This window comes from Nesoenas mayeri, assembly GCF_963082525.1.
Source record: "Nesoenas mayeri genome assembly, chromosome: Z".
In the NCBI taxonomy this organism is placed as follows: domain Eukaryota; kingdom Metazoa; phylum Chordata; class Aves; order Columbiformes; family Columbidae; genus Nesoenas; species Nesoenas mayeri.
In genome coordinates, this window is record NC_137542.1 from 60641984 (window position 1) to 60667292 (window position 25309).

General features: G+C 39.2%; 1 protein-coding gene across 1 annotated transcript in view; it reads left to right on the forward strand.

The window, feature by feature from the left end:
* The window catches only part of MAST4 (microtubule associated serine/threonine kinase family member 4), a gene marked incomplete at its 5' end in the record, with an annotated part of 306989 nt that overhangs the window by 247989 nt on the left and 33691 nt on the right, over positions 1 to 25309 (forward strand). Inside the window, 6 exons of the mRNA XM_080362738.1 lie at positions 786 to 861; positions 2232 to 2441; positions 5290 to 5391; positions 9522 to 9654; positions 15692 to 15759; positions 18303 to 18388. Coding sequence (XP_080218864.1) covers positions 786 to 861; positions 2232 to 2441; positions 5290 to 5391; positions 9522 to 9654; positions 15692 to 15759; positions 18303 to 18388 — 675 coding nt within the window. The remainder of the gene's footprint in view (positions 1 to 785; positions 862 to 2231; positions 2442 to 5289; positions 5392 to 9521; positions 9655 to 15691; positions 15760 to 18302; positions 18389 to 25309) is intronic.

A 25309-nucleotide genomic window follows, 5' to 3' on the forward strand; every position in this document is an offset into this window, starting at 1 on the left:
TTTTTCACTTGCAGCGAACAGAATTCTTAGTCAAGTCTTGCTATATTGATTGTAACCTTCAAAGAGGCGGGCATAGCCATAATTAACAGTTAAATATATCTCTCTTGCCCTTCTTAGAGAAAGATTATGTTCAGGATTGTTGCAAAACTGCCTGCATCCTGAACTGTGGTTACAGACTAAGAAAATAATATAGTTAGTAGTTAGATGTCAAGGACTTTAATCATAGAATCATAGAATGGTTTGGGTTGGAAGCTGCCTTCAGGATCATCCAGTTCCAACCCCCTGCCATGGGCAGGGACACCTTCCACTAGACCAGGTTGCTCAAAGCCCCATCCAACCTGGCCTTGAACACTTTCAGAGATGGGGCATCCACAGCTGCTCTGGGCAGCCTGTGCCAGTGCCTTACACCCTCATGGTGAAGAATTTCTTCCTTATATCTAATCTAAATCTAACTTCTGTGAGTTTAAAGCCATTACCCCTTGTCCTGTCACTACATGCCCTTGTAAAAAGTCCCTCTCCAGCTTTCCTGCTGGCCCTGTTTAGACACTGGAAGGCTGCTGTAAGGTTCCCCAGGACCCTCCTCCAGGCCAAACAACCCCAACTCTCTCATAGGGTTGGTCAGAAATAGCAGAAAGGAACCATGTCTACCACTGGTGAGAGAATGTACCTTTCTAGTGAAGTCTGTGTTGAGTTTTTGTTACAAATAAACTGTACAAAAATATAATAACTACTAATTGTAGTTCATGCTGAGACAAGTTTAAAGGGATAATTTTCTTTGCTTGCAGCCCTGGACGTTCTCCTGCCTGCTGTGACAATGAAATTATTATGATGAACCATGTCTACAAAGAAAGGTTCCCAAAGGTAATGAATTATATTTAAGACACCCAGTATCTAAATTGATAGGCTACATAGGTTTTAAGTAAGTGGTGTTTTTGTTATGGGAGCTAATGATCCAGCCCTGTAATGGCTTTCATAAAGCATCACCAGGCTCTTATTACAAAGATAAAATCACAATAAAGAAAAGCCCTGCTGAGAACTGGACATTCATTTGGCAAAGCTGCTGAACTGGTTTTGAAATGAATCATCCTGGTAATATATTCTACTGATTGGAAAACAACAGTACATTCAATTTTAATAGGTGATGTGTACTTGGGGCAAACATATACTGAACTAGTAAAACAGAAATGGTTTCTTTTGCTAGATCTTGTGCAGCATTTGCTGATATACCTGCAAATTCCTTCCTTTAGTGACATTTATTCCTTTTCCTCAGCACTCGTTATATACTTATTTTAGTTGTGAAGCTCAGTACACAGTTCTGGGCGTTTGACTATGAGGTACCAAATGAGGACATGTTACTATCGTGTCCAAAGGTCTGAGACATAGGTGCAGGTGTGTAGCTCAAAGCACTGCACTCCATTGCTCCTAGGATTTTGATGACCCCTGGAAAATAAAATGAGGTAAAGCTGATATTGTTCAAAAAAAGTACCTAAAAATAGGAGAATTTTTTTCGTGTTTCTTCGTAGAAATATGAAGAGAGATCTGTCGAGATTCGCAGAGTTACTGAGTAGCAATCTGAACAACCCACTCGTGTGTGTTTGAGATGTAAACTAAGAAACGTGGGTTTACTTTTTAACAGTAAAAGTATTTTTAAGGTTTTTTTAAGCATCTGCATTTCTGTGAGAACCAGGTGCTTGGTTCTGTAAAACAGACACATTGAGCAACCTGCAGACACATCCGACAAGACCTGTGAGCCTGTGGTGCTTTTAATCAGTCAATATTCATTCAAACTCTGCCCAGTGAAATATTTTTGTGGAATAACCTTTATGAAAGTGAGGAAAATACTCAAGCCTGTATTATCTGCAGTTTTAGCAAAACAAAGTAGACCTCCATGAGCTATTTTTTTTTATATTTTTTACTTGGACTTAAAGTTGTAAAGTCATGAGTGTTCTTTGATTCTGTTTAGTGATTGTCACAGTTAATCACTAGTGGCAGACAAAGGGAAGGATCTGTGTAGTAGAACAGTAAGGCTGTTGCTTTTCTGGACTGGTAATGTGGGAAATGTCACCTGTCACTTTGACTTTCTGTTTGCTTGCTTTTTTGCTTCACTCGTTTCATATATTCCATCTAGGTAACTTCATAGGCAATACAAAACCACTGCAGAATTGGAAATAAGCTCTGTGGCTGTTAGTTTCATGTGAAGTTGATTTAATGTATCATGTATCTGTGTATAGGCCACAGCTCAGATGGAAGAGAGGCTTCGGGACATTATAACAAATTATTGTCCAGAGAACGTCCTTCCCCTGGCAGATGGAGTGCTCAGTTTTACCCACCATCAGATCACAGAACTGGCTCGAGATTGTTTGGATAAATCCCGCCAGGGCCTCATCACGTCACGATACTTCCTTGAATTACAGCAGAAATTAGACAAATTGCTACAAGAGGTATGAGCCATGAGACCACTGTTATGTTTACTTGAAAAATTGTTTAAATCCGTTTCCTTAAGAGTTGTTGTCTGGACATCATCGTGACTATTCATTCAAATAATTGTCAAAGTGATATTCACACAGTTTTAGTCTACATAATGATCACTACAAAGGCATCGTAGTGTACTAGCTTGAAATAGATGGGTTGTAAAGATTTCAGAAACAACAACATTTTGTCGTGCAGTGCAAGTTATAAATTGCTTACAGAAGTGTGTGCATAAACCCTAAATGAGAAGGCTTGCTATTCCATTTACTGTGGATAAATGAGGAAACATACACACTTTCCACTTTATCAACCCTACTAATTGCCTGCTGTGTTGAGAAAGCAGACGGCAACCCTTAGTTTTCCATTAGCTGGAGGTTATTTATTTAAATATTTATAATATTCATTTCATAATTAAACTGTTTATTAACAGAAATAATGTAGTTTATAAAAGTGTTGAAACTTCTATGGAACAGTCAGCTAAACGAGCTAAGAACTCATAACTTGACAAAATAAATGCACTATGACAGAAGTCACTACAGTTTATTAATGTATCCTTTTTAAAACAACGAGTACAGAATGTAATGTACTCATTTGTTTGTGTGGGATTTGATAGCACATTATGAGGCACATTTAATGTGATAGAGCAGCAGATTTTATATTGACTTGAAATTTTCCAACCGAGATGCTGAGATACGGTGCTTGTCTTAATTTATGTCTTTTTTTTTTTTTCTTTCTTTTGAGTGCAGGAGCAGTTGCTAAAGGTTTTGGTTGATTTTTTTTTTTTTACATTTTTTTTTTCCATCTCTTTCCCTGTGCTGCTTTTTTGTTAACTTCTATTCAGTAACTAGGTTTTCTGCAACTGCTGTATTTTGAACTTTTTCTCTTCATAAAGCAATGCAAAGCTTAAGACAGAAGTGATTTATTTTTGGATTATCGAAACCATGTTTTTCAAAAAGAAAATACTTAGGGCTTGCTTACTTGTCAAAAGGAGGTTTGAACTAGTGACCTTCTTGTGAAATGCTTTTATGATGCCAAAGTGCAGGCCGAGCTGGCCACTTGACTGGAGATAATGTAGAAATACAAGGAAACACGCCTAAGCTAAAATTCACTAAACGCTGTTAATCACTGTTAACGTATCACTTAAAACAGCTACACAGTAAGTAGAGTTTAGAATATATGTTTGCTCATTCACTTAAATCACTCAATCTGCTAAAAAAAAATCAAGCAGATTATTCTCCAGTCTTCATATAAAGCAGTGCATTACTTTAAAAAGGCAGAAACACTCAATTTGTCATGTGCTGTGATGCTAGTTTTATTTTGTAAAAACTCAGTTACAGGCACTCAGTTGTGCTTTGGATTCATGTGATCCATTTATTGTCGATTCCCAGCTGCGATGTTCCCTAGAAATCTGCATCTCCTCCTTCTGCCTCACATGTTGCAATTGCTTTGCACAATCAGGGGAAAGCTCCCTTGAGATTTGGTTCAACCAACATTTTTAAAATTCTGAGGTCACAGTCGAGCAGACCTGAATGCTTTCCTGCTTCACCTCTCTTAAATGTTACATATATTCAGTCTCTCATTCATGTATGCACCTGAGTGTTCCCAAAGCTGTACAAAGGTGCTTTACGTTACATTTACAGATGGATTCTTTTGTTTACACAAGTGTTTTCTTTGGACTTGGTTGATAGTGTGCAGAACTCAAATGCTTGTGTCCAGTTAAGATTCTTCCAAAGCCTATTGCAGAGTCCTAGATAGTATTTCTGTCTCTTTTTTCCTTCTTTAAACTTCCCAGATTAGTTCTTCTCAAATATTTGGTGTTTTTAAAATTGTAGTGCTTATATTGAAAACAATGTTTAGCTTAATATTTTCATAGTTTGTTATTTTAACTTCAAAAAATATAATATTATATGAAAAGTCCTTATTTGTACAAGTTAATCACTTTAAAAATGTTAGTTTCTTAATTGTCTTTGTGGTTTTGAATAAGCAAGATATGAGAAAAGACCGAAGTCCACAGTTTCTACTGTTCAGAACAAATAAATGCTTTGATAAATGAATGAAGGACTATTAGGCTTTTTTAATTAGAAGGAGAGTGATATGGTTTCTTTGCATTCATTAGCGTCCTTAAATTATATCATTTGTTCTTAGAGGGGTGCATTTGAAAGAAATTTGAAATGCAGCTCAGACCACTGTGCAAATGTTACCAAACCTTCTAGAAATATTTTTCCTGTATGTGTTCTTTTGTAGCATTTCCCCTCCTTTGTTGTCATCCTTGTACAATTTTTCAGTTTTTCATGGTCTTTCTTTCAATGTGTACCTTTATATGGAACCTCTATGCAAGTATAATTTTATCTATGTATGTCATTGTTGTTTTAGCATGATATGTGGCCATAGGAAATCAGTATCAATTTGGCATGGAAGTCGCTTATGTTTATTAGCATTACTTAGGTCAGTTTTCATTTCATCCTAAAATTATCAGCATATTGAGACACATCTGTACATATGGAGAGATATATGTTTGTATTGAAATGTAGTGCCTTTTGCAAAGCTAATGATAATAATACTGTGTAAGTTAAAAAAAAAAAAGTAAGTATTATGTCTATTGTAGACACTTCTGGTTTGTTGTTGTAGTGTTAGAATTGTCCAAATGGAATTACTTTGATTTGAAATCACAGCATTGCTCAAATCCTTGTTACTTCTGCTGGCATCTTGAAATTGTCCTGGTGTTTGTCTCAAGTACATGCTTCAAAGGTTTGAATATACTTTCCTCAGTAGTGTCTCAAATGCAGTTTGTTTCATTATCATTTTATTTCTATCTCTTAGGCTCAAGAGCGATCAGAGAGTGAAGAACTGGCATTTATTAAGCAACTTGTCCGAAAAGTCCTGATAGTTATTGCTCGTCCTGCTCGCCTACTGGAATGCCTGGTAAGGTCATGCTTACTATAAGTAGGTTTTTCACTTGTATAGGAAAGTTTCTGGGTTAATCTTCAAGGCCCTTTACAGCTGTTTTTTGAAACACGTCAAACAATGAGCAGGGCTTCATTGTTGGTGGGATCCTTTCTGCTTTTATTTCAGGAACATGGGACTGGCAGGGACCTCCTACAGTTGTGTTTGGTTCCCTGCTGTTGCAAATACTATGTTATAGAATCCCTTTCATCAGTTGAGGAAGTTCCAGTTCAAAACCAGTTGGGTTTTTCTGTTATTTTGTTAGACTTTGCTATTCCCTTGGGACAACTGTTCCGGAATCATAACTGCTTGGTGGTTTTCCTGTTGTTTTTCTTCTTCTTACAAGTTTCATCATTTTGTTCACTCAACAGCTGCCAGGACTTACAAGCAGCTTGCAGTCAGCTCTGCAATACCTGATTTGGGGAGAACAGCAGCAGAGAGTTTAGAGTATCTGCATATATAGTCTGAGTTATACTGGGGATCAGAGGAGTTAACCTGTTGGTGCATGAGCATTGTACTGATGTTGCCAGAGTGGGCTAGCTTGTGAGAGGCCATGTGGGCGTCTTTCTGCTTTGCCTGCACATGCTGGCGGCGTTGCGGTGGCTCAGGTGTAGGAAGTCGTTCCTACGCACAGAGCCAGCAAGCCTGCGTTCTGCAGTGAAACTAATAAACCCTCACAGAACACAGTGTACTCCGAAGGACAGCATAGACACCCAAATACCATGTAAGTGCCAGTCTGAATCCAACAGACCTGGCAGGCAGCCGGAGCTGACTTTGTTGAGCCACTCTGCTTGCCAATACCAGGATCACAGTATTGATGCTGCAGACAGCTATTTGAGGCTGGCAAGGCTTACGTGGGAGCCACTAACCTGCTGCTAGACTTAAGTTAAGCATTGGAAGTGTCATAACTGCATTTGCATGGCATTGAATCTGAGTCTTTCCAACCTGATTTTGGCTCTGTGCTGTGTCTCTTCATGTGTAGCACAGTTAATCCACAACCTGGCTCATTCAGCCACTGGCATTCTGAGAGCTGCCTCTGTTTTGTTTTGGAAACACCATGTCTCAGTGTTCCCAGTTTGTTCATGATTTGCAGTTTAGAAGGAATGTAAAATAAGCTATGTGCTCTGAATCAGCATGAAAGAGAAGCTTTTGGAAAAAAAAAAAAAAGAAAAAAGGCAGGCTTTAGAGAAGAGCAGAGCATACCTTAGAATCTCCTGCCTCTACCATTGAATCAAGCAAAATTTGCATTACTCCTTCACCCTCAACACTGAAATGCTCATTCCATGTCTAGGGTGATCTTCCCTGTTCCATTCCCAGGGTTCATATAATCCTTGTCCAGCTCTTAACCCAATTATCATATGATGTCTTCCTTCTGATTTGCACCCTTTTGTCACCACACATCCAAAAATGCCCTTAAATACATCCTGTGAACTGATAGACTGAGGCTCCTTTGTGATGCTTTGTCCCTCTCTTCCTTACATACTGGCTCTTTCCCACCTACCCCTACTCCCAGTGTCATTATCATCTTCAAGGGTTTTAATTCAGGTTCTCTCCTAGTGATGTATTTACACATTGGTTAATTCTCCTAAACACCAGGTTTTATAGCTAGCAAGCCCCAATCTCCATTCACTTAGTTCCCAGTTTCTGCCTCTGGGCTTTTATCCCAGGCCACTTCCTCTGCCTTACCGTGCGTCACGGTAGAGCTGCTGTGCATCCAGTGTCCTTCCTTTTGCTGGGCCTGCTGATGCAAGTGGAAGGACAATCTTGCAAGGCCAGGAGGTGACCATGTCTCTTAGTTCACAGTTTCAGAGGAGCAATTGCAGAGAAAACCAGCACAGTTTCCCCAGTTCTTATTTGCAATAGGATCTTTAGGAAATTTGAGATGGAATGTAACGATTCAGCACAGTATGTTTCTTAAGAGGAGAGCAGCTTGAACAAATTTAGGCATACTGTCACGAAAACAATACATTTCTCATGGAAGAAAGTATTAAGCATACTCCATAAACATCACTGGAATCATGTAATCTTACAGAAACAATATTGTTGCTTTTTCATAGCTTCCTGATGGAAACTTTTGAATAATGCTGGCTAACATGTTAGAATGTCTGTCTGAAATAGATACTAAATATGGAAAACTTCAGCCTCTGTAAGAAAGTTTGTAGATTTTTAGGAAATAAATCCAGCACTTCTGTCATGAGAAGTTTTAGATACCAGGCAGTAATGCTGTCAGTTTTCTGATGCTGATCTTTGCTCTGGTGTTCATGGTATGTGAATTCCTATTTTTATTCACTTGATAATGGTATGAATAAAGCTGTTGCAGTTTTACATGTGCCAAAAAGCTACTGCCAAATACTGGAAGTTTTTCTTCACTTGCACATGAAAAATGATACACAGAGTTGGAAGTTGTTCGTGCATGTGTATGTATATGTGTGTATACGCAATATATATTTGGAGATACACACACATACATATTCAGATTATTAAAAGTATCTGTTTTGAAGTTACCTTGACTTAGCCAATGGAGAAGCTATGTGTTTGCCACTGCAGCAGGTAAAGAGATGATGATGTTTTGATGAAGGTAGATAGGAAGGTTTGGCACACATGTTGTCGTGCTTTTCATTGCCAAGGGTTAAGATGTGAGAGAGACAGCTGGGGGGAGCATGTCAGATGAGGAGTAGGGTTAAGACACCATGTAATGCGTAGTTACTCTGTTCAGATTTTTAGGCAGTGTAGCAGCATCCTGAGACTTTGGGCTACATAAGAGAGTTTCAGCATTTCGTGGGTTTGTGGTAAATCCTTTGGCGTAGGCTGGAGATGATGGAAATTCTTTCATGAGAAATGAAAAATTAAGATTGTTTCCGCAAGACTGAAAAATCCGAAGATATCTCATTTCAGATGCACTTGCCAGCTCCTTCTGGTAGCCATAGCAGTTTCAATACTTCCAGAATGAAACAAGATACCTGATTTCTCAAGCTATCTTCCAGGTTGGGATGTTTTGTTCCCAAGTCCAGGGTAGGCTGAGGAGCTAGGACATGAGCATTGTGACCCAACATGCAGACTAAAGGCTCCTGGAGTTATGGCAGGCCATGAAATGACCCGCAGAGAAGCAAACTAGCTGAGCAGTCTGCCTGGCTTCCACAGATATTTTTGACAGAGCTGACTTACTCTGGCAAAAAGTCCATTTAGTTACAGAAGTGTTTCATGACTCCAGCTGGCTCTCACTCTGTTAAGAATTGCAACTGTTGTGATCTATGGTTGGCACAAGCATCTTTGAGAATGTAATGTCTATATGACAGATATTTTAGCATTAATTCATACTAGTAGATGAAGGAGAAAAGAATACCCCATACAACTATTTAAAAACTTCCTTGTTCCTTTCAGGGCTTTCCTATTTCTATCATATATCAAGATAGTAAAGTAAACGTATTTCCAAGGGACTTGGGGGATAAGTAGTGTTTTGGGGGGTTGAGTGTCTGGGATTTTTGTTTGTCTTTTAGGCATGGTATAAATGATAGTTGTAATATAGTTGGTTCCCAAAGGAGGATGTTTCATTTCTAGATTTGCAATAATTGGATCAATGAAGTTCAAATGTTGTTTTCAGCAACCTATGATTTTGGCTTCATTCTAAAGTTAGTGATTTATTTAATTACATTCTCCATAAAACATAGTACATATATATATATATAGTTTTAAAATACTTCAAAATAAGTAAAAGTGGAAAGCAATATATTTATGTAATTTCTTTATTTCAGTAGTGGGTTTCTGCATGCAGGTAGGTGCAGGGAGATGGTATCTTCAGTATGTGAAATCTTATCACTGCTGGTTGTAGGTCATTTCACTCTGAGTACGGGACATTTTGAGGGCAAAGAACTTACTAGTCTTATAAAGCAGTGCTCTGAAATAATGGTATGAAATTTCATTTCATACGGCATGTTACAGTGTGTAAGAATTGTAGTAGAGTAATATAGACTACTAGTAATAAAGAAGTACTGGTTTTAATAAGGGAAATGTCTAATATTTGCCATCAAAGAAGCAACGGAAGGTTTTTATGTTTGATTTTAAGAGTTCAGCTTCTGCAGAGAGAATGATGGTGATTGTTTTTCTTCTAGGAATTTGATCCCGAAGAATTTTACTATCTTTTGGAAGCAGCTGAAGGTCATGCTAAAGAGGGACAAGGCATTAAAACAGACATACCTCGATATATTATTAGCCAGCTGGGCTTAAATAAAGATCCTCTGGAAGGTAAGGGCACCTCCTGGTCCAGCTTTAAACTCCCAGATGTTCCTTCTCGATGCATTTAATCATTCTGGTAATCTCTGTGTACCTGAAAAGGGTCCAAGTAAAAATGATAGCAGAACGAGCATTTGCTAACCCTCACAGTTCTCTCACAGCTCAAAAGCATTAAAAAGGCCATCTGAGATTTTTCTTCTGTTGTATCATTCACAAATATACCATGTCAATGATACTCGTCATCTTCTTCCAGCCTGACAATGCAACTTTCTTATTTCAGCTCTAGCTGAAATTTACTGCCATAATTTGATGGTGACTGTTATCTAGCCATAGGTATAAATGAAACCAGGGTGAGCTGTTACTTGCCCTTCAGTGGCCCCAGGCTCCCATATCTGAGAAGAATATCCAGTGTTCCTATTAAAACTGCAGAGATTCATTTTCCTGGGCAATTTATGTGTCCATGTTAAGGACTTCTGTAGGGAGAACTTGAGTTTCCATGGAGGTATTATCTTTGCAGAATTTTTGTTTGCCTGGTTCTCATTTTTAGAATAGTGTTGGGAAAACTACAGTTATTTCTATCTTCTAACCAGACCATCCTTTCCATCCTAAGACCAGGTTCTGTCACTGGTGACAAATGGAAATTGGTTCATTTTGTTCAGAACTAGTCCTACAACTTGGTAGAAATCGGCAGAATTGCAATTGTGGAAAATTAGTCTACCTAGTGCAATTTAGTTTGTCTTCTGTGTTATGACCCAGAACAAGGAGGATCTGTAGGAGTTGTAGGACTTGATGACACAAAATAATAGAAAAAACAAAAACAGAAGCAAAACAACTCTTTTTTTAAAAACAAAACAAAACAAAAACCACAAACAAACAAAAACCCAAACAAAACTAGTTCTTATGATGCAAGATCACTTTTCTTTAAATCAAAGGAGTAGTATACTGTGAGAATGTCAAAGGTAAACTTCTTTGGTCAACTTCAGCAGTGTTTGAAGTTCAGAACTGCCAGATGTTGCCAGGAATTTGATTAGATCTATTAGGCTGGATATTGTTACAGGTGACTTTCGTGTTATATTAACAGATTTAAAGAAAGTCAACCCTGTTATGGGTCCACTTCTTCACAGAATAAATTCTTCATCTAAATCTAGTAGTATTTTTATCTGCGATACAGATTGAAGGAGATTTGACACTTTTTGCTTGGATTTGGAGTGCAGCAAAGATACAAGACAAATTGGAAAAATATACATAAATATTGTTTTCCATGTGGCACTGGAGAAGATGAAAAAGTAGCTTATTTCTCTGTAAGATAAAGATGTGCCTACTGGATTTGGAGAGCTGTTGGTTTGGCACAGACTGACAATTCATAAATTCTTCACTGATGAAGTATGCAAGGTTTAATTTGGAGTGTGGGTTGAGAGTTTAGAATTATTGACCCTGGTTCTGCCACTTGAACCTAATCTTACTTATTGACTCTTTCTGACCACTTGCATGAAAGTGTTCCTCAGCACAACTCAAGAATCTGACACTCCCTAAGTTTAATAGTATATTGTAGGTTTTTTGAACAGTTTATTGTGGGAGAGGTCTAGAATATTTGTTTTATCTGAGTGTACTTCATCTAGGACACATAATTACATTTAATAAATTGGATATTAGTGAATATAACAAACTTTGAAGCATTCCAGGATGTGGGTTTTTTTCTGTGGGAAAAATGGGCTGTGTGGTTTGTTGGTAAATACTGAGGGGTGTATTGAAGTATGGATTACTGACCTTTAGTGCAGTGGGAGATTTGGGTGATTGAATTATTTTGCGTAGCATTTTAAAGGTTAATGGGTATGTAGATTTGTGATCGAACAATATAGGCCATCTGGTTTGTATTAATTCTTTCCTTCTTCCCTACAAAAAGTTATGTTTATAAGCAGTATAAATGACTGTGCAATAACTTAAATGATCTGGTTTTAGTTTATTGGTGCCTCTATAGACAAGGACATTTCCTAAGCAAAAATAAAATAATGGCACTATGCATTTATGCCATGGAATTAATCAGTTACAAAGAGAATTATTTGGAAACACTGCATCCATTGCTATAAAAAAAAATTACATGAAGATCATCCTTCTGAGAGAGCTTTAAATTCCTTGTATGCAAACCCAGAAAATATTTTTAAATATTTAAATAGCAGAAGACCAGATTTTTCAAAACAAACAAAACCCACCTCAGCAACACCACTTATCCTGAAACACAGAATTGTATTTTCAACTAGGCTGTTAAATTATGTCTTCATTGTTCATAAATGTTCATGCAGGGAATTTTACTTCCTCTGCAGAGAAAAGCAACCTTCTTCTTTAGACCCTTCTCTACTTACCTCCTTTTTTTGCTGCAATAGCTATAGTGTCTTTGAGTGAAATGATGCATGCATTACTGGAGATAATGCCAGATAAATTTATACTGTTCTGAAAGAAATACCACAACAGATTCATCACTTATCAGAGACTGGTGGCTGCATTTCTGAAGAGTTCCCTGGGGAGAGATTTTTTTCCCCCTGGCTTTTAGATTGCTATCTTTACCTTTTTGAATCATGAGCCTTCAGAAAATGGTTTAAATCAATGAAAGAAAAAGCGCAGATGTTTAATAGTATTTGGATGAGTTTTAAAAATCTCTTCAGGCATTGCAAAATGGTTCCATAGCTCCCTGTTTTGAAAGCTGACTTTTGGTTCCATTCCATTACTACCTACTGCTTGCAAAAAAAATTTATTTCTCAGATAATGGTTATTTTGTGAAAGTTCTCTTTTAAAATGGCTCTTTTTAATTTGCTGTTCATGAGAATAAATTCAGTTGAGAAGGCTGTCAAAGTATATTATAGTATATTATTGTAGCTTGCTTGGTTCTCACCCATGCAAGGTTTCATCAACACTTCTATTATAAAAAACCCACATTCACAAAACTGTGACTTCTGCCAGGTAAGTCTGCTCCAGTTTCAAGTTTGCCCTGTATCGTTTTAGCTTAGACTGTCTTTTTTTTTTTTTTTCTTGTTTTTGTTCTTAAGTTGTTTTGTTCTCAGTGGAGATACATTTACTGCATTATAGACTTGATATTCAGGATTTTTAGAATGTTTTTAGCTTCTCTGACACTTTAAAGATATGTTTGTTTTTTGAAGTGACACTTTCATTATTTCTGATTCTTACACTTAACAAACGTGGTTTTGATAGTGATTCCAAATAATAGTTACTCCTTAAATCTTTAGCTGTTCCAACAGAGAGTTATCTGCGTGGTTAATTTGCTCTTAATGATTACAGCACGTGTTGTGCAGAATTTCGCTTGTAGTGGTAACTTCTTATTTTATAGAAAAATCCATTTATACACTGTGTGTGAATATTCAATTATTTTTCATATTAATAAATTCAGTTAATAGTCCTGATATAAAAGTGCATCTTACAAATTTCAGGTGGTGTTGTCTCTGATCGCCAGCACATAATTATGATAAAATGTACATCTTTGGCTATATCTACTATATAATTCACTTTGTGTATGATTAAAGTATCATTGAGCTTCATGAGGTCTTCTAGTCCTGTGTAGCTTTTATTGCCCAGATGAATTCTAAGTTACTGGGCCCCAAAGAACAGGATGGGCTTAGGAGCTCTGCAGCATAGGGTGACAAAATTCTAAGAAGCAGATGGGTTTTAGCTTGTTCTATTAGGCATATCAACATTTCTGTGTAGAAGATACAAACCACTGTCTAAACTAGAACCTTTTTTGCTCTGTGAGGAGTCCCAACACAGATGACGCCTACTGTGGCTCTCTGTGGGATCACTCTCATAACTGGAATGCTGCATCAGATGGCTACAAACTCTTCAGAAGGGTCAGGTGAGGAAGGAGAGGAGGTGGGGTAGCCCTGTATGTTAGGGAGTGTTTTGGTTGCCTGGAACTTGATGAGGGTGATGATAGGGTAGAGTGTCTATGGGTGAGAGTCAAGATGAAGGGCAACAAGGCGGCATCCCGGTGGGGGTCTATTGCAGACCACCCAACCAGGATGAAGAAGCAGATGAAATATTTTGCAGGCAGCTGGGAGAAGTCTCACGATCTCTAGCCCTTGTTCTTATGGGGGGCTTCAACCTACCAGACGTCTGCTGGAAATACAACACAGCAGAGAGGAAACGGTCTAGGATGCTCCTGGAGTCTGCGTAACTTCCTGACACAGCTGGTTAGCAAGGCTACCAGAGAAGGAGCCTCACTGGATCTGTTGTTTGTAAATAGAGAAGGACTCACGGGCAACATGTCAGTTGGAGATCACCTTGGGCAAAGAGATCATGAAATGACTGAATTTTTTATTCTTGGAGAAGTTAGAAGGGTGGTCAGCAGATCTGTTTCTTTGGACTTCCAAAAGACAGACTTTGACCTGTTTAGAAGGCTGGTTGTCAGAGTCCCTTGGGGGATAGTCCTGAAGGACAAAGGAGTCCAGGAAGGCTGGTCTGTCTTCACAAGGTAACCTTAGAGGCACAGGAGCAGGCTGTCCCAGTGTGCTGGAACACGAGCCGGCGGGGGAGACGACAGCCTGGCTGTAGAGAGCTGCACTGGAACTTAGAAATAAAAAGAGAATTTATAACCTTTGGAAGAAGGGGCAGGCTACTCAAGAGGAATACAATAACTCTGTGAGGTTATGCAGGGAGAAAATTAGAAGGGCCAAATCCTAAGTAGAGCTGAGCCTTGCTACTGCTGTAAGAGGGAACAAGAAATATTTCTATAAATACATCAGCAACAAAAGGAGGGCTAAGGAGAATCTTCATCCCCTGATGGATGGAGGGGAAGACAGTGTAACAGAAGATGATGGAAAGGCCGAGGTGCTAAATGCCTTCTTTGCCTCAGTCTTTAATAGCCAGAACAGTTGTGCTCCAGGTACCCAGCCCCCTGAGCTGGAAGATGGGAATGGGGAGCAGAAGGAAGCCCAAATAATCCAAGGGGAAATGGTTAGCATCACAACAACCCCAGGCAGTGCTATAGGTTGGGGAAGAGCGGCTGGAAAGCTGCCTGGCAGAAAAGCATCTGGGAGTGTTGATTCACAGCAGCCGAACATGAGCCAGCAGTGTGCCCAGGTGAACAAAAAGCCAACAGCAGCCTGGTTTGTATCAGGAATAGTGTGGCCAGCAGGACTGGAGAAGTGATTGTGCCATTGTACTCAGCACTGGTGAGGCTGCACCTTGAATCCTGTGTTCAGTTTTGGGCCTCTCATCATAAGAAAGACATGGAGGTGCTGTAGAGAGTTCAGAGAAGGGCAGTGAGGCTGGTGTGGGGTCTGGAGCACAAGTCTGATGAGGAGCAGCTGAGGGAACTGGGGCTGTTCAGCCTGGAGAAAAGGAGGCTGAGGGGAGACCTTATCGCTGTGCACAACTACCTGAAAGGAGGTTGTAGCGTGGAGGGTGTTGGTCTTTTCTGCCAAGTAGCAAGTGATAGGATGAGAAGAAATGGCCTCAAATTGTACCAGAGGAAATTTAGATTGGAGATTAGGAAAAGCCTTCTTCACAGAAAGGGATGTTAGGCCTTGGAACAGGCTGCCCAGGGAAGTGGTGGAGTCACCATCCCTGGAGGTGTTAAAAAGATGTGTAGATGAGGTTTTGAGGGACATGTTTTTGTGCTAGAGTTAGGTTATGATTGGACTTGATGCTTGTGAGGATCTCTTACAACTAAAATGATTCTATGATTAACCATTCAGGGGGTAAGATCCTCAGGGTTTTTTGCAGATTAGTGCTGTTTTTCCCTTAACAATCTGATCACACCCAGATCTCACAATTTCCATGTCTCAGCAGTGATAACAGTATCGCTCTTCATTGCTTCATGGCTGTTTGAATTCTTCAGTGTAAGATTATGTAGGCATTGAACAGCAGGTCTTTGTTTTCTGGGTGAGATTTTTTTATAAATGCTTGAACATGCCTTAAAAGTTTTTTAGCAAGTATTACAGATAGGGCATCACGTTTATTAAGTATTCCATAAAAGAGTCGCTTCTCAGATTTTTTTGTATTTGTAATAGTTTAAAATTAAATTTCTAATCTTTGTTTTCAGAAATAGCTCAGCTAGCTAACTGTGACAGTGGGACAGCAGAAACTCTGGTAACGGATGAATCAATAAACGTAAGTTTCCATGTTATACTGCTGCTTTTGCTGAGTCTGAGCAAGGAGAAATGAATGTGTTTTGTTATGTTCCCTGCTCCCCTCCTGCATTGTATTTTCTCCTGATATGTGTAAAGGGATAGAATAGAAGAGTGTTTAATCCTCACAGTAATGACATGATGCTCAGCAGACAGAAAGCTTAAAAAAAAAATAGAACAAAACTTTCTACCGAATTACCTAAATGATGCTTTATCTGCAAGATCCACATTAGTGTTCACCTTGTGGTAGTTGTTTTACCACAAAATCCACCACTCTTTCCTTTATTTCTGTTTAAATTATGTATTTTTCTTTTAGAAGCACTTTAAAACACTTTCATAAAAAATCAAGTATTGTAAACCATTTTTAAAACAGTCCAGTTACAGAGGCAACTAATGATCAAATTGAGAGACTCTGAAAAGATCCAGTGAAGAGACAAGGAAGAAAGGAGCAAGTTAGCCAATAGCCTGGATTCAGAAAATTAGTTTGCAATCTGGAAGATTGTGCATTGTTCTTCTGAATCTGTGTTCAAAAATATTTGACTACAACAATGGGTATCATACAGTAATATTTTGTCAGATGCTTGTTCAGGTTAGCAAAAAAAACTAGGTTGCAGAGTTGCTTGGGCTGAATATTGTGGGTTTAAATGATCTCAATTTAAATCCTTATTTTAAAAGTTGGTTCTTACACCTCAGGTTTCAGTCAGAGTAAATGGTGTTCTAATAATTTAGTGTCAATTTTCAGTGCAAATGAATAGAAAAAGCAAGTGCAGTTTTAGGGGATGCATAGGTAATGCAGTGGTACTTTACAGGTATTTACAAATGTTAGTAGAGTTTAAAATATGAGCATATGGTATCTGTTAAACTAGTTGTGATACGCTATAGAAAAGACACCATCCTCTGGTCCGTGTCATATTATCTTGAGATAATTTCTGGTTTTCTGGCAAAATGCCACCTACAAAGGCTTCCAGAGCCATGACATGAAGGATGTTTCTTATTCTGCTGTGTTCATATGCATTTAAAATAGTGTATTAGACCTGAGCAGTATTTAGTGGAAGGATACTGACAAACTGGAGAAAAGGCAGAAGGGGTAACTAGAAGGCTTAAAGGAACTGCTGAAGTGCTTAGGAAAATCTAAGGAGCAAACTAGCTAAGAAATTGCAATTGTAAAGTTCTTTGTATTGTGCTAATGTTGAAGAAATAAAGGAAGGATAATGCAGTGTAATAAAGGTGATGGAATGAAATCAGTAAAGAAAACAGGATGAATATTTAGAAACATTTGCTTAATGTGTACCTGTGGAATAAGCACACATGGGAAGTGACAGGACCATTCAAATCATAAATACACAATTAGGAAGAATCCTGTACTGGCAAGCAAGTGGGCTAAACAGTTTAATAAATCATCTCTCCCTGCTCCTGTTTAGTTCATTATATTAATAAATTCACTAATCTTGGACTGACTTTTCTTTAGCGAGGATTTAATTGGAAGTGTTCCAACCAGATCTGCTTTCAACGTTTACTATTACCAGACTGCCTGACTAGGGCTTGCAGAACTTATTGGAGATCTGGCACACATCTCGAAAAGGATCTTGTGGGTTTGGAATATTGAATTTGGAAGTCCCATGCCCTCTTAATCCTCTCCCACTCCCCACACACCATTTCTAACTCATGCTTACATCTTCAAGATTAATTAAAGATGATGGCTAGAAAAAAGGCTGTGCAGTACTTGGGACAGCTCCATTTTGGAAATGTTCTGGCACACAAGTAGGTGAAAGTCACCTTTGTAATGGTTAAATTATTGTCGTTTTATCTTCCATCTTTTTCTCTTTCATTTTGTGCCTCTTCATATCCTGAGTTATATCAGAGTCTATCCTAGCATTAGTTCAAAATGTGCACAGGCTTATTTGAATGAATTGGAGCTCATCTACATTTTGTTACTACCAGACTGTTCAACTACAATCAGATTTACTGAAGTGGGAAAGCAATGGCCAACGAGTGCCTGGTGGGATTCACAGAGGTCTGTAACTCTGGATAGGAATTGCCAGTAGCTCCTTACCAGCAGCCTTCATGCCTGTCTGCTGTAACCTGTGCGTGTAGATAAGCAGACAGATAGCTATGGTGCAACAGATTTCTTTTTGATGAAAAAGCAGCTTTGTTTCAGCAGTCCCTTTGGTCTCTGTGCTAGCTGTGTGGCTCACTGGCCAGAGCCTTTAGGTGGTTCATCGGGGAGTGACAGCCTGCTGATAGTTTGCTAGTTGATTTTTGGTTGTGTTCGTTGCATTGTGGTTTGTGTGTGTTCATGGTGTTGGTTGGTTGCGTTTGTGGATGTTTGTTTGGGTTTGTTTTGGTTTGGTTTTCATTTTTGTTTTTGTTTGGTTTGGGTTTTTTTTTAAGTTGTTGTTGGGTTGTTTGTTTTTTATGGGTTTTGTTTTGTTTGTTTGTTCTGAGAGTCTGGGGGTGCTTATTTTTTCCTGATTTTGAAAAAAAAAAATACTACTTTAAGTTTGTTTTTTCTCTTTTACTTTGAAGAGCTCTAATACCTCACTGAAGCTACAGAGGAAGCCTCGGGAGAGTGATTTTGAAACAATTAAACTGATTAGTAATGGAGCTTATGGGTAAGTAATCCATGAGTACAACAGCTCTTTTACATTTTATTTTTGGTTAACTTCCCATTACTTCTTGTTGGAGGGGTATTTATGTAAGGGAATTTGTTTGCATTGTTGCTTTTTTCATTCTGCTTTCCTGTTTTGTTGCTAATATTTGAAGTTCACAAGAAAAGCTTTTGGGAAAGCTTGCTTGGCAATAATGAATTACTGTGTGCTGTAGTAACTTAAAATACTGAATATTACATCACAAAGATTTTTCAGAAGTATGTGTCATGTAATGCTGAAGATGAAATCTAAATAATCCTTTTGTCTAAATCCCTTTGTCTCACTGGAGGAGGGTAAGAACTGTTTGGGGTGGATCCCCACCGGAGAGAAGGGTGACTGATCCACTAGACCTGCTCAGCTTCCCAGTAGTTATAGGATGCTGAGGGATGGGGAGTGGAGGGAGCAGAAGGATTTGATGCAGCCAGCAGTGTGAGGCTGGCCACCTATAGTCAGAGGTTGAGTAGACCTGTGGTTCTTGAGTCATAGGTGTTACAGTCAGAAGGAGCCTTGATGAGCTGTTAAGAAATATAGACTGGAGACAGCTGTCCATTTCATACCAGAGACAAGTAAGGATCTGAAAAGCTGGAAAAGAAAGGATCAAAAGCTATGGTGCTTTTCCTCATGTTTGCAGCAGGGAAAATCAATACTTAGGAAACACTCTTTTAGTGCCAGTTATATGTGGAATTGGCAATATAAACATTGTAGAAATTGGATGAGACTCTGATAAATTTGTGAGGAAAAGGAGAGCTAATAGATGGTGAACAGCTTGAGTGCATCCAGATTATGCATATGAATCATCATTGTCTTTAGCAAAGGTTAGAACAGGGTAGGCTGGTGAGTTATACTGTGGTAGTATTAGAAGTGGTAATAGAAAATCTCATTGGTTTAGTAGAATGCCATTACTTACATCCTTAAGCAAACAACAACAGAGTAAATTTTATTCATCTGGATTTTTGCTTTCAATAGTTATTTCTTAGAAGAAAAGTTAAGAACAAGAAAGAAAACAAAGGTAAAGCCTCTGTGCTGGTTTAAAAGTGGGTTAATTTTCATCATGCATTTAGAAACCTTTATCCTTTTGTAGCTAGCACAGTCATTGTTTGGATTTAGTTTGAGAACAAGAAGATAACATCCTGGGACAGAGTTACTGTTTTTAATTGCTCAGGTCTGAGAGCCAAGGACTGTTGTGAATGCCCTGCCCACAGGTGTGAGGCATTGAGGAAGGGGGACAGAGATGGGGCAGAGCTTGACTGACATCTAGGCTGATCAATGAGAGTATTCCATCCCATTAGTGTCATTCTTCATATTTAAGGGGAGTCAGGATCTTCTGTTATGCTCAGGTTTTTCTTGGAACCAGGACAGAGGGAGTTCTGTTGGGGAGTTTCTTTAGTTCAGCCTTTTGCTGTCCTGGTTTTATTGCTAGCTTGCGTTATACCACAACAGCCCCTTACTAATCAATATAGAGGGAAAGGAACAGTCAATGAACTGTGAGACAATGGACTTTTAAAAGTATTTACTCAACTTTAAATGTGATTTTAGTACTTAATCACTCCACCCAAACTACTGTAAGTTGAGGAGGCTTTGGGTCCTAAAATGCTCTAGGGTTATCACTTTTTCAAAACTATCAGTCTTGATACATCCTTGATAGGTCTTGATAGACTTGAAAGTCTCCACTGTGGTATGTCAGATAAGAGGGACCATAATATTGACAGATCATATTTTGATCTTTAAGTGGCACAAATATGATTGGCAGTTACTTTAAAGTTACACTCAAGTTTAAAGGGGAACACATCAGGATAACCTAACTGCTCTTTAATGCGTGTACAAAATGGCATGTAATTAAGCAATAATACCTCTTCCATCTGTGAATACAAAGCAGTAAACTGCCCCATAGGCATTTATTGCTGTTTATTTACAAGTATAAGCAGCTGAAATAAAAGTTATTGTTATGCTACAGGGATTATTTTTTTTTTCCTTCCATGTTTTTCCACACTATGATTTTTTTGAAATAACCTAAATATGTTGAATTCTACCTGTGCTTCATTGATTTATTCTCAAAAATAAGTGGGCATATTTTGTGCTCTTACTAAGGATTCCATGTGCTATTGTAATTTTTTTTTTTTATTTTGAGGCTATAATGAAGGGGTTTATTTTGAACCAGTTTTTAAAAAAACATACATTTTGTTGTCTTTGATTTTGCTGTGGTGTTTTTGCCTTCATTAGTGAAATGGAAAGCTTTACTTGACAGGGTAATTGTTGGTCTTGGCATGCTGTAGCAGAGATTTGTCAGATGTGCTAAACTTGATGAGCTTAAATATAAACTGTTGGTTTTGTGAAGGTTTGAGTAAATATCTTAGCAGTTCTCTGCTTTTAATTGATTGAGTAAACTCATTTGTAGTGCAATTAAATGACTGTATAGTACATGAGGTGTATCAGGCTTTTGGGAATGGCTAGGAATATACAAGAAGTTAAACAAGCTGTGAATCAGTAAACATGTAGGATGCTGGCCAAGTCATTAGTGCTTTCACAGACTGTCTATCTGACTCTTTTCAGCCAGTCAAAACTTTTCTAACTTCCCAAATTTTAAACTTTTGTTGCAATCACAGCAACATTATTTCCATATTCCAGCTTGGAATAGGAAGCAGGTAGTAGTACCATATCTCCAAGTTGGCATCAGCCTGGTTTCCTGGACTAGCTGAGCGAAATAAAGATTGATTTCAGGGAAGCAAGTAATGTTAGTTCAGTTGCTCTTCACTAAAAGCAGTGGATGTGGTTTACCTTGGCTTCAGTAAGGCATTTGACACAGTCTCCCACAGCATCCCCACAGCTAAACTGGGGAAGTGTGGTCTGGATGATGGGGTAGTGAGGTGGACTGGGAACTGGCTGAAGGAAAGAAGCCAGAGAGTCGTGGTCAATGGGGCAGAGTCTAGTTGCAGGCCTGTATCTAGTGGAGTGCCTCAAGGGTCATTTAATGAAATATAACAAGGGCAAGTGTAGAGTCTTGCATCTGAGCAGGAACAACCCCAGGTTCCAGTATAAATTGGGGAATGACCTGTTAGAGAGCAGCGTAGGGAAAAGGGACATGGGGGTCCTGGTGCACAGCAGGATGGCCATGAGCCAGCACTGTGCCCTTATGGCCTGGAAGGCCAATGGCATCCTGGGCTGTATTAGAAGGGGGGTGGTTAGTAGATCCAGAGAAGTTCTCCTTCCCCTCTACTCTGCCCTGGTGAGACCACATCTGGAATATTGTGTCCAGTTCTGGGCCCCTCAGTTCCAGAAGGGCACGGAACTGCTGGAGAGGGTCCAGCGCAGGGCAACAAAGGTGATTAAGGGAGTGGAGCATCTCCCTTATGAGGAAAGGCTGAGGGAGCTGGGTCTCTATGGGTTGAAGAAGAGGAGACTGAGGGGTGACCTCATTAATGTTTATAAATATGTAAAGGGTGAGTGTCATGAGGATGGAGCCAGGCTCTTCTCAGTGACAACCAATGATAAGACAAGAGACAGTGGATACAAACTGGAACACAGGAGGTTCCACTTAAATATGAGAAGAAATTTCTTCACAGTGAGGGTGACAGACACTGGAACAGGCTGCCCAGGGGGGTTGTGGAGTCTCCTCTCTGCAGACATTCAAGACCTGCCTGGACACATTCTTGTGTAACCTTATCTGGGTGTTCCTGCTCCAGCAGGAGGATTGGACTGGATGATCTTTTGAGGTCCCTTCCAATCTCTGACATTCTGTGATTCACTAGCATATAACTGTATCTGCTTGAAGCAAATACATGATACCATTTCTGCAACTGTGGTTTTGCTTCTACAAAGATGGTAATGTCAATATGTACATGACATACTGGCTAATGATCTTGCCTGCTAAATTTAAAAATTCTGAGATGTTGTTGGCCTGGGCAGCAGCTGCCCCTAACCTGTGGGTGCTCATCCCTGTCCCTTTTCCACTGAGCTGACAGTACTTGCTAATGTATAGTTGCATTGGGAATGGACCTAGAAGTTACCAGCTGCAGAATAACACGCTGTCAGTCAGGCTAGTTCATCGTCAGCCTGACAGCCACCGGTTCAGAAGTGGAAGGGGATAGGAGGAAGTGTGGCTTTGTAGGTTCCCTTAAGTAGCACCTCCTCTAAATGGACTGCAGCTCTAATAAGCTGTATTCCTTTCCTCATTTCTGTTCATACCTCTGGGTGACTGGTCTATGCAGAGTAAGAGGCTTTGATTCCTAGCAGCCCATAGCTTTAAAGAGCAGTTTAGAAAACACAGGCTGGTAATTTCTGTGCTAGGGATCTTATATTCATTATTCATTGTGAACTTACTCAAAATGATGAACTTTGAACAAATGCACTTTATTGCCCCCAAATGAGCCTCCCTTCCCAGTACAGCACAGGCCAAGTACCTTATCTTTATTCTGTAGCTAATATATGCGTGAGGATCCAATATTGGCAGCTAATGCAATTCTCTCAGTGGTAGAAGAATGTTGTTATTGTATTGAAAGTCTTGAATTCTGCCTTCCCTGAATGTTCAGCATGCTATAAACTGGTGAGGAGCTCAATTTCTCAAGTGTTTCCTTTGCAAACAGTTTACCCATAGGAAATCTGGATAGCAGCTTCATCATTTTGCATCTGTCTTTACTCGCTGCCGGAAAGATAGAAGTTGCTACTGTCAGATATGGAGAGGTAGTTTTATTAGTCAAAATCTGTGATACATTTGAACAACTAGGACTAGTACCAGTCATGAGAGAAGGATCACAGCCATCATGTTCTCTTCTTCAGATGGCCAGCTTCTCATTTGCTTCTAGGCAGACTAGGTGGGTCTGAAATACTGCTGAGAGGAGGCTGCGCATGTTGTCCCAGGGCTCGGAAGACCCACTCTGTGCTAGATGGTCATGTTAGGAGTGCTGCAGTGCTTCGGCAGCATTTCCTCCTGCCCCCGAATAAATCTGATCTGGTCATGGGCGTCGCATAGCTAGGAGGCAGTGCAGCGCTGCTTGTAAATTCTGATCTTATATAACTGTGCATAAACTTTACCATATTGCTGTAACATGAATCACAGCCTTACAAGTGGCTTCTCTTCACTGGAGGCAACATCTGACATAATTCCAAGGTAGTATAGAATTTAGCAGTCTCTTCTCAGGAAATTGCTTGTGAGAATGAAACATAACTCCTGGTGAGCAGCTGTAACTTCTAAGCAGCAGGTATAAAACCTGCAGTGCCCCTGTTTCCCCAAGGAGTTCAAGGTCCTTTGACAAATTGGAGAATCGTGTCAAAGTAAGTGACCCAGCTGCATTAGCCCCAAACACTGGATTGTAGACTGTAGAATGGCTCTAAAAGCTGAAGTTACTGAAGAGCTGTAAACTAGGCCTAAGACTGTAAGTAATTTAGAGAAAAGACAGGACGCTTGGTTGCAAGATTTGGAGGGATAGATTGTATAATATTAAAGTTGGAGCAATTTGGGAACACGGTTAAATGTTTTAGCATTTTTTGGTCACCTTAATATATGTGCACAGTGCTTAGCTAAAAGTATTTTAGAGATACTTTTTCAAGCTAAGACTTAGGTTGGAAGTGGAATAACGTAATGTTTGGACAATGCCAAAGTTTATGAATTTTCTTATTTCTCTTGAAAAGTAAACTTTTCTTCCTGTGTTGAAATACAGCATCAATAAAATACAGAGCACTTGTGTACCTGTTGAGACCCATATAGTGAAATCAGAGGATGTTTTAGAAATCTCTTGTTGCCATGTTATGAAAACAGAAAGGGGAGAGGTAGGGAAGCAAATTCTTCATTTGAAACCACAGGAGACTGCAACAATACCACTCTGATTGTGGCTTTGCAGGCACACAGGGCATACCACTGTCATTGAATAGATCGGCAGGGCAATCAGATGATCTGGGTGTTCTTAATACGTTTCTTTTGTGTTAAAGGAATCCTCAAATTTGTAATTGTTTTTATAATATGCTAAAAATCATGAGCAGCATTTAATGATCAAGACCAAGAAACCAGTAGTGAGGTATTGTCCTGTCTCTTAAAAACACATACAAAACAAAGGTAAACTTCTATCTGGTGCTCCAGCGGTAGCATTGTGAAAAATAAAGAACAGAGAGAGATGTGGGAATGTGGGCCTGTGGTGGGGAGGGGAAAAAGGTGCAAGTTAGTGCCAGGACTGGGAGAATGTAGCAAGATGATAGCTTCCAGGACAGCGGACAGAAACTAAAAGTCCATCCTACAAAATAAGTTGTTATATGATAACAGAAGCGTATTTCAGGTGTGACTAATCAGGGTCAAAATCTCCCAAGACAGAGTTGTTATGTGCTAGAACTTAGTGTGGCTGTTCCCATCATTTTACCTTAAAGGTCAAAGTTATATCTCAGCAGATACTTACTTTACTCCAAGTTTTCCATTTAGATTAAATTGAAGCCTGGTTGTGCAGAGACGTGGAAGGTTTCCTGTTTCTTTTTTTTAATTTTATTTTATTTTCCTAATATCTGGGCAATTTGTGCATCTTTATTAAATTTTTTTCTCTTTGGGAATATTTCATTTTCTATTTATCGTTTTATTGACATTTGAGCAAATTCTAATATGCTCAAATTCTAATATGCAAATTCTAATGCTGTGTAAGCTGAGAACAGTGGTGTCACAGGCGGTCCTGGGTGCAGTAGTCACAGTGTGCTTAGTTTAGTGTACTGGTAGGCTGACAAAGTGGCATTGCTCCTGTGAACTGGGAGGGTCCTGGGGGAAGAAAAGAGGTTTTCTGTGGGAATAACACGCTGCAGGCCAGGGCATAATTTTCATTGTAAATCACAAATGCTGTTTGCTGGGGTTACTGTGATTAGAGGATGTGAGTAAGTGATGTTAGACATTTTTATACGTTGAGGATCATTTAGAAG